At 39.7% G+C, this 10467-nt stretch overlaps 1 protein-coding gene across 4 annotated transcripts in view; it reads right to left on the bottom strand.

Annotated features, from left to right (window-relative positions):
- Nucleotides 1–10467, bottom strand: part of Arhgap18 (Rho GTPase activating protein 18) — a 211658-nt gene that overhangs the window by 47558 nt on the left and 153633 nt on the right. For all 4 annotated transcript variants that reach the window (XM_057763139.1, XM_057763140.1, XM_057763142.1 and 1 more), the window contains exon 5: nt 6435–6613. In XM_057763139.1, the coding sequence (XP_057619122.1) occupies nt 6435–6613 (179 nt within the window). The remainder of the gene's footprint in view (nt 1–6434; nt 6614–10467) is intronic.

The raw sequence follows: 10467 nt of genomic DNA, 5'->3' as shown, positions 1-10467 counted from the left end.
ACGTACACACACACACCATATGTTTGCACCGAATATATGGGTGTAATTGAGAAAGGGTCTCTCATGTAGTCAAAGCTGTCTTGAAACTTCCCATATTGTAAAGTCTGGCCTTGAACTTGATTCTCCTGGCCTTCTCCATCAAAGTGCTGAGATGTAGATACCTGTCCCATGCCTGATCAGTTACTCTGTTTTTTCAGGGAACTTTAAGAATCATTTGAAAATATTCTTGGTTTTATTTTCCTGCGTGCTATAGTCAGACAAGAAAAAAAAAGTCCAATACTCATTTGATGAATAACATCTCATTATATTCTGCAAACAGTTACAGCAGGGTAAGAATCAGGGCATATTCTAAGGTGTGGGGAAACAGACTTCAGAAGGATGGAAACATGGCCGCATAGACACCATTCTCTGACTGTTCCTATCTGGTTTTGATGCCTGAAACTCCAGGCAACGTTCCCGTTCTACTCAACTTCTTCATGCACAGGGGAAGGAGGGAACAGTGTAGGTCGGTAGAGGATGAAGAGACCCTCAAAGGCAGGGCTACGTCTTGATCACCTCTCCAGCCCCAGTGTCTCTTTCTTTGGCTTAGCATGTTTCAGGAGCAGGGCCACAGACTTATGAAGGAACCAAGACACACACCCACACAGAGAGGACAACCGCGACAAGCTACTGCACTGGCGTTTCCTATGTTCTCTAATGTCCAGTCATATTTCCTGAGCTTTCATTGATTAAAGGCAATGGTGGACCTGGCACATGCTGGGCAAACACCTGTCCTTGAACCGCATCATCAACCCTGAATTTTATTTTTTAAAACAGGTCCCATTTTTTTCACACATACCTCTGTACCTCTGCTAATGGTTTTGTTTCCAGTATGGCTCAGCCAACCATATCTACCTATTTACATGTTTAAAAACCAACGGTTCAAGTGTTTTATTAAAATCAGTTGCTTTGGGTCTAATAAGCTCTGTAATATAATTACCAAAAAGTATTACCCAAGGTAAATGTTTAGAAAAACCTGAAATGTTATTAGTACAAACATTTCATTTACCTAGAAATATATGTCATGAGCTTGTTTATTTATTTATTTAAACATTGTGCTTAATAAAGGAGTCAGTTCTTTATGCCAATGTTTAATTCATAGCAGCTCTTTTAAATATTTATGAAGTTTCCTCTCATTTTATTTGTGTGTGTGTGTGCGCGCGCGCGCGCGCGCGCGCGTGTGCGTGTGTTAAGAGACAGGATGCTTCAGTTTCTTGACTTAGGAAAATAACTAAAATTTCAACAAGAGTAAAGTGCCTTACCTTTGGAAAAATGCATTTTTTAAAGAGATGAAATTTTTCCAAAATGCATCAGGTTGTTAGGGCCTCTATACAAAATAAAAAAAAAAGTGAGCTAGTTCTCTCCGACTGCACCCTTCTTTTGTAGACTGGAAAGTACAGCCAGTGGCGGGGGTGTATATTAGGGATTTTATTAGTGATGTGGAAGCTGAATCTTTTACCCATCAAACACTCCCATTTTCGATTCAAGTTGGACATCAAGAGCTGACCATGCTCCCAGAGTCAAGCCCTGGCAGGCTACATATCTCCCTAACTTGCTTGCACATTTAAAAAACTCGGGTGGGTGGTATCTACCTCATGACGATCACTCCAGACATGAGCACCATTTCTGGACTGTGACACACACCCAATGCGCACAATGGAGCTAAGTTTGCAGATGGCTGCAAGATATTAAATTCAATCTCCAATGTAAGAGAAGAAATGTGGATTCACAGTGAGAGCAGAAAGAATTTACAAAGACTGCTCAATGTTGCAGGAATAGGGAAGTAGATAAGAGATGAGGTCACTAGAGAGCCGCTCATTGCATAAAGCCCACAGTTTATTTACAGGAGAAGGCAAGTCTAGCCGCAAAATGGAACGTACAGATCTGTTTAGACACCTGCTTCAAAGTGGTACCAGCCAAAATATTCATTTCATCAACTGTGTTACTTCTGACTTATGGGAACTCTACAACATGCCCACCCACCGAAGGCATTTCTGAACCATGGTTATAGAGATGGATAGGTACATGCAGATGGAAACCAAAGGCAGAGGTGATGGACAGTTACCAAGACTATGATTCTGGTCACTGAAAAGGCACTTTCAAATATTTTATGCACTGAGTTCAGAATCAAGCAGAAAAGAATTGAAAAGTGAACTGTTAAGATAGCCACAATACAGTTGAAAGTTCCCCAGGTAACTATGAAACAGCAGGGTGTGGGTTATTGCATAACGTGGGCACAACATGAACAAAAAAATCAAGAAGGTAGTCAAATAAAGATTAACTTGGTAGAGAAAAAATAAATAGCAGACTAGGTTTTTATTTCTAATACCTTAAATGGAGATTATATTTTATTTTATTGGGGAGGTAATACCTCAGTTTTGTTTAATTAGTGCCCCTCCCCCAGCTTCAATGATTTCCATCTTCTGTGATGAGGACTGTCACAGGCTGAGAGTTTTATTTTTCCAAAGGAGAATCTGGGAGTATGGATCACTGGTTTATGCCAAATCTCGAAAACTCCTTTACTTTCTATATTAGGCTCTGAAAACAGCTCACTCAAAATGTACCACAAAGTCTGGAAACAACCAGATGTCTATCCCTAAGGAACTGCTTTAATAAATCAGGATGCAGCCTTACAGTAGAGACATTTGTATCCAGAAAAAAAGAAATGAGAAGTATGTCTTCACATTATAGTGCGAGGGTCTCTGAAAAATAGATAAAATCAAACCAAGATGGAGAAAAATGTGAGCAGTGGGCTAATATCTGGAAGAAAATGGGTAGATAAAAAAGTATCAAAAGAAAAAGGGTTCTCTTGGGCTCTCTCTGGTTAAGAGCACTTGCTGTTCTTGTAGAGGACGCAGGTTTGTTTCCCGGCACCCATATGATGGCTCATAACCATCTATACCTCCAGCTCCAGGGATCCAACACCCTCTTCTGACCTGTATGGCTGCCAGGTACACACACAGTGCACACACATTCATGTAAGCAAAACCCTCATCACATAAAAATATAAATTAATACTTTAAAATTAAAAAAATCCGAAAGGATTCTCTAAAAGGAGGGCCTTAGCAGGGTGATCTGTCAAAGATAAATGCTAAACTAGCTTTATTTTGATTTATATTTGCCTTTTGGGTCATATAACTATTTCATAATCTTAAAGAATAAAGTATTTCAGAAAAAGCAATCTTTAAAAATTAAAAATAAACCATAGCAAATTAGCCCAAACAGATATGCACTTGGCAGCTAAACCACATAGAAAATAACCACCCTTAAAAAGCTACAGCTCCTTAACTTTACTGGATCAAATCCCCTTTGCAATACATCCCAAGGACACAAGTGGCTGCAGAAAGGCAACCTTCAATCATTCTGAAGCACTCTTACTGAGCATGGTTACCACTGGCATTCTGAGAATGTTATGCATTAATGTAAAATAAACAAACAAGTGTGTTTTGGACAGTGGAAGCTCTATCACCTGCCCTTTCCTGAGAACTACACTTCTCGGCATGGGAGAAAGAAGATAAAAATCGACATCTCTACTGAACAGGGCTGCCAAGTGATAAGCGGTCCAGAGAACTGAACACTCCTGGGGTTCTGACCACAGGCAGATCTCTACTTCTACTAAATGGAACTAGGGACACTTAAAAGTGAGACTCTTTTAAGCCTGAGCAGGGAGTGCACTAGCCAAGCCCAGAGAGATTTTCTTATGGTGTCATTAAACATGTACGAACCCATGGATTAAGAAGCCAGTTTTATAAACATACACAGACATGAGTTGGCACTGATAAAAGATACCAAGAAAGAAAAAACAAAATTTGAAAGCTTATATAAAGTGGGAAATATAACCATCTTGATAATTGTTTTCATAAAGGAAATATCCAGAATAATAAATGAAAAAGAAGAAACTATTAGGACCTCATCTTTTAGACCATTAATACCTTAATGGAGTCAGGTATGGATCTGAATCACAGTTTTAATAGCCAGGTATCCCCAGTAGAGAACAATGACAATATATCTAAAGTATCTAGACCAGGAACTTAAATCCCATAGAACTAATGTCAACTCGTTTATAAATACATAGGAGGTGTGAAACTATACTACAAAGACAGAAAGAGTCAGAGAGTGAGATTCACCTGAATTTTATAACATGGCTCTTTCAATAAAGTGAGGACAGGGCTGGAAGACAGTACAGCACTTAAAACACTTGCTGCACAAGAGAGAGGACCAGGGTTTGGAACCCTGTGTGTGCGTGTGTGTGGCGGCTGCCTGCATTCCAAACCCCTGAAGGCAGAAGACAAGGGCTCCTCCCGATAAGCTGGCTAGCCAGATGAGCTGCTCAGCAAGCCCTGGGTTTGTTTTAAAGACAAATAAGCGATAAGTCAGGTGAAAGAGGGATTGAAGAAGATTCCTAACATCTACCTTGGGGCCTCCACATGCACACACTTGTACACATTCACATGTGCCTACACGTACATGAGCATGCACAAACATGTGCAACACACATAAGCTTGTGACAAGACCAATAAATCAACTCTGAAAAGGTGAAGGGGCACAGAAAAAAAACAGGTGACAGGCGGGAAGAGAATGGGAAAGTAGCAGAATGGCAGAGTCGAGGTCAATGCGGAAGGGGAACCAGAGGAATGGAGGGATGGGGGGTGGGCAGGGTTAAGGGAAAGATGAAGAATCTAAGTGTCATACCAAGCAAACTCAATACACAGGATTTATTTGGAGCCGTCCCTCAAACTGCAGGAGCAGTCATGATAACTGAGATATCCTGAAGTTTAAAAACTGAGTATTTGAGATGAAAATTCCCAGTTTAAAGGTAATTTAAAGGAATAATAACAATAACATGAGTGTGCAGTTTTTAATACTTCTGCTTTTGCTTTGTTTTTGGCAATATAAATCTTTACAGATGATAACCAAAATTCAGACATGTGTTTCAAAATAACACAGATAAGGAAATCTGTGGACAGAGTTGCAGAGGGGTCTGGCCTGGCTGACAGGTGAAGAACTCAGAAGTTCCTTATGCTGTTCTTTAGCTTCTGTTTTAAAATGTATGAAAAGACACGAGGCACTCACAGCAGAGAGAACACTCTGTACAGAGGAAGGCTCAAGTCCTAAAGACCATTTGTTGCTAAAAAGGAACCAGTTGCTTTAAGAAACAGCTGCTTTCAAGTCTAAGAGGGAGAAAATTACAAGGTGAGCCTGGAACATACTGTCCTAGAGAATGAAGAAGAAAGGGAAAAGGAGGGCAGGATGAAACAGCAGGGGAACCAACTGCCGGCCCCCACCGGCCAAGGCGGCCCAGGCTGTGTAGCTCTGACCTTCAAAGACCAAAGATGCTATCTACGAAAGGTGGAATGAAAAAGTTAGCAGTCTATAGTGGCCTGCAAAGCTGAAAAGAGAGGGAGACCTACCAATTACTGAGAAATGCAGCTGTCAATTAATGTAGAAGAGACAACAGGCTTAGGAAATCAATGTTTCTCAAAGCCCAGAAAAGGATAAAATGGGGACCAAACAAGTATAAATTGTAGGTAAGAAAGGCATCTTCACAGCATGAGAACCAGGGAACATCTCCCTTAGCCCACCTGGTGGCAAAACTTCTGTCTTGGAGAATGGCTTGTATCACTTCAGAGGCATAGCACAATGTTTAACTTGTGTCTAATCATAATGAAATGATCAGACAAATTTTTAATATTATGAACTTCTTTAAAATGTTTTTAAAAACACAAACAAAAATAAAAGAGAAAAAAATCTCAACTAACACAACATATATTTCATATCCAAGTCTCCAAAGGGTATGAGGAAGGAAGACACCATGAGGGCAGTCTGTGACAACTGTTTGTGCAAGCTTTTGTGATTGTTAAATATTAACTATGACTTTGGAATCTAACTGAAGTCTTAAAACTTTGTTTAATTTCTACTTTTAATGCTTATTTTTATGTGTATGTGGTGTTTTCCCGCATGTTTGTCTGTGCACCTCACCACTTGCATGCCTTGTGTCCAGAGATACCAGAAGAGGGAATCAGATTCCCTGAACCTGGAGTTACACAATTGTGAGCAGCCACATAGGTGCTGAGAACCAAACCTGGACCCTCACAGAGCAGTCAGTGCTCCTATCACTGAGCCACCTCTCCAGCTCCAATTCTGTTTTGAATGTTCTCGAAAAGTCTTAAAATACCAAGTGAATATATCCTCCCTGTTAGAACAATGTATATACAGATAAACAGATATAGAAAGAAAGGATAGGAAAATATTAATAAATTGAATCAACTGTTGATACCAATTTAACAATTCTTGCTACCTCATGCTTTCAACTTTTCTTTGTCTTCTAAATTTTAAAAACACAAAGGTCGTTCAAAGGACATTCTTTTAGAATCATCTGAGCATATATTACATACAGGCAATGAGGCATCATTGCCTCGGATCTTGGGCATCTTCTCCTTGCTGAGTTCTTTCTGATTGACAGCTTGCTCTGCAAATGACACCTCCAAGTTGATGTCTGTTTCAGAGGCAGGTGCATCCTCTGGTACCCGTGGGGTCAGCTCCTTGTTCTCAACAGCCCCACTAGATGTTTGGTCTAGGAGAAAAAAAGACAATTGAACTGCATGCCCTTTATTTAAAAACCTTCTCATATATTAACAAGACCCATGGGAAGAATATTCTCTACTCTAGGAAACAATTTACTGTGATTTTAACAATAAAATGCCTACTCTGGGAATTATATCAATGGTTCACAGCAAAAGCTGGGAGACAGAGGTGACTGGCAAACCAGGATTCAACTGTGGGTTCTCTGCAATCACAGTTTTTCGGCTAGGTACAGATTCCAAAGCCTACTGTCAGGCATCAAACTCAGTGGCAAGTCTCATAATGTTTAGTAAGTGCAAATGTTATTTTCTTCTGCACTGAGGAACTAGAAGCGGGAGCGTGAGAGGCAAGCTGCATTGTAACCTCTGCCTGGAGCCTTTGCTTTAATTTCTTCAGAGTGGAACACATCCAGGGGCAGCAATATTCCACACCCTGGAATGTTACCTATGTACCATGGGAAAAATTCCAAATCAAAAGCTGATGCCAACAGCTCATCACGATGAAAGTCAAATCTGGAGGCACCTGGTACAAGAATCAGCTTGGGGACCTGATTCTATCAGAGATCAGAAAGGTCCCTTCCGCCCTGAGTCAAACAAGCTGCGGACATTTGCATCAGCGTCTCAAAACTTTGCTTTGGCTTCTTCCTTTTGTCTGCGGCTGGCCCTTTAGGAAATAATTAACGTTGGAAATTTTTCTTTGATAAAAACAACAGCTACCAGGATGGAAGAAAACGCTTCCAAATTTCCTTGGTGATTTCTTGGCTTTTGTACATCTCACGTTAGAAAGGCCCTGGCATGAACGCTGGGGTTCTTTTCGCGGCTGATTCACAGTAAGATGCTGTGGACTGCAAACGGAACAGACTGACATGGTGGCCCATGCCTGTAACTCCAGCACTTAGGAGGTAACAAATCAGGACTTCAAAGTCATCTTCGACTGTACGGTGAGTTTAAGGTCACAGGAGCTATGAGACCCTGTCTCCAAGAGCAAAGCTAGTGATGGTGAGGTAAATCAAAGCATAAAGACATGGCCATACAAATTCTACAACTTGAGTTCCATCCTTGGGTCCCACAGTGAAGGAAAGAAGTAAGTAACTCGGGAAAGTTGTTCTCTGGTCTCCACATGTGCACCACACCATGTGCACACCACACACACACACACAAACAATAGAAAACAAATTTAAATAAATGAATAATAAGCTGATACTGGGGTATGGGAATGATGCATGCCTCCAATCCAAACGGTGAATTAATTTCCTGACTGAGCAAAATGAAACCTTGTCTCAAACAATAAAAAAACAAAAACAAAAGCCAAGATGATGCTTTATATGTTTACCTGCTAATATTGCACACTGTGAACCAAAAATGACAGAAGATGAAGTTACTTTTAAAAAGCTAATAAGTACACGTCAGAAATCCAGAGGTGTATTGTTCCCGAGCTTACTGCTCAGAAGTAATTTTATCATCACTTAATATAAAACAAAAACCTTTGTTTCAACGGAAATAAAATTAAGAATTAAATATGAATCAAAGCCTCACTCATTCCCACTCAGCAAGCAGAGAGGATTTCGTGAGCATGTGGCCGTGTGGTCATTTGAGACTCTCGGCTCAAGAGGGTCTCGCCTTTGTTTAATGCTTCTTGATCGCCAAATGGAAACCTACAAAAAGCCTAGATTTTTGGTGTGAACCAGCCCAGCTAGCTCTCAGACAATCTTCCAGTTAGGCAAGCAAGCAAACATGTACCTATGTTAAATCCCCAAATAAAGATGAATCGAAATCTTCGTGATGGTATTATCTGCTCCCATTTTTGTCCTATTTGTGTTTTTTAACAGTCTATGACAATTTTAAGTAGAATACTTAATAACTTTTACGATTAATTTTTAAATGATTATCATAAATGTCAAAACAAAAAAATTAATTTTATTTCCCCATTAGTTTATAAGGTTTTACGTTTTGCTGTGAATACATTATTGGTTTCCTAGGAAACAATTCACAGAGAAAAAAATGATTAGCCATTTTTGTAAATTAGAAGCTACTTTCAGCTTCTGGATGTTGGTGGACAAGAATTTAAAAACCATTCTCTTCAATGCTTCTATGTCAGTTACAATAATCACCCCCTCCTCATGCATACCCAAATAAATACGCTGTGCTGAATTCAAACCGGAGCCATTCATAACACATTTAAAACAAATTGATTTCCTCCAGAAACATAGCAACAAGAACAAAAAAATATATAAAATGCACCAGCCTCAGTTCAAATGTGAAATCAGGTTCAGGCAGGAAAGAGAAAAAATAAGTGTATGTGGAAGGGTGGAGGTGGGCACTGCTAGGAGACAGTAAGTTGGTTAAGAACAGGGATGGAGCTGTCATTCCCATACGGTTCATCCAGAAAAGACAAAAGAAAATACTGAGACAAATTCCTTGCTTGTTAAATCCACAAGAGTTATTTCTTCTTCTTCTTCTTCTTCTTCTTCTTCTTCTTCTTCTTCTTCTTCTTCTTCTTCTTCTTCTTCTTCTTCTTCCTCTCTCTCTCTCTCTTTCTCTCTCTCTCTCTCTCTCTCTCTCTCTCTCTGTATGTGTGTGTGCATGTGTGATTATTTGTTCATTTGTGCAGGTAGACTCACAGGTATATACACATGCATGTGGAGATTAGTGGAAACCTCAGGTGCCAATCATCCAGCATTGTCCCCTTTACCCTTGAGACAAGTGACCTAAAACTCAACAAGTATGCTAATCTGGCTGGGATCCATCTGTTTAAACCTCCCCAGTGCTGAAATAATATTTCAGTGTGTGGCTTTTTCACATAGGTTTTGGGAATCACACCCAAGCCCTTACCTGCTTACAAGGCAAGCATCTAACTTGCAAGCACTTAACTGATTGAACCATCTTGTTAACCCTTTCTTCTAATTTAGAAGACAGTATGTTTCAGTTATAATTACTTTTTAAAAATTATCCAGCTGTTCGAAATGTACATAAACTATTTTTAAAATATTTTTTCTCAAACTAAAAGTATACAAATCACTATAAAAAATTTAAATTTTTAATATTTCTAAGCACACACAAATATTGAGCCTTTCATGGAGTTGTATAATTTTATGAAGAGTTAAGAAAGTAGGTTAATGTGAAATATATCAATACTTTAAATATTCAAAGTCTATTACTTTTTAGTTTGAAATTGTTTAAAGATCTTTATTTTATTTATATTACTGTTTAGTATACATATGTCTCTGCATCACACTCCTGCCATGCCCAGAAGAGGATGTTAAAGTCCCTGGAACTGACCTTACAGATAGCTGTGAGCTGTTGGTTGTAGGTGTTGGGAAAGGAATCAGGGTGCTTTTAACTGCAGAGCTATGTCTCTTGCCCCAAAATAGGTTGTCTTGAATGCAATAAAAACTCAAGTGTGTGGGAAACGTTTAGATCAGACTAACACTCGTGTTTTGAGATTATAATCAGAACCAGCCTCCCTTTACAAAACTCCAGATAATGTTTCCATTCATATACACATGGCTGACCTTGATGATCATCTTAAGACACCTGGAAATATAGAAACTTAATTGTGAACACCTCCATCAGATTGGCCTGTGGGCAAGTCTGTGGGGCATTTCCTTGATTGCTGATTGATGTAGGAGGATTCAGCCTACTGTTGGTAATGAAATCGCTTGGCAGGTGTCCCCAGATCGCTTGAGAAACATAGCTTCACATGAACCTGGGAGCGAGCCAATCAGCACCAACAGCCTATGGTCTCGGCTTGAGTTCCTGCCTTGGCTTCCCTGAATGATGGGCTGTAATCTGTAAGCCCATTCAACTCTTTCTTCCCTCAAGCTGCCTTTGATTAGTTTTTATCACA

This window comes from Chionomys nivalis, chromosome 2 (genome assembly GCF_950005125.1).
Source record: "Chionomys nivalis chromosome 2, mChiNiv1.1, whole genome shotgun sequence".
Lineage (NCBI taxonomy): Eukaryota > Metazoa > Chordata > Mammalia > Rodentia > Cricetidae > Chionomys > Chionomys nivalis.
Note: the sequence above shows the minus strand (reverse complement) of the source record. Positions and strands in the feature narration are given on the sequence as shown.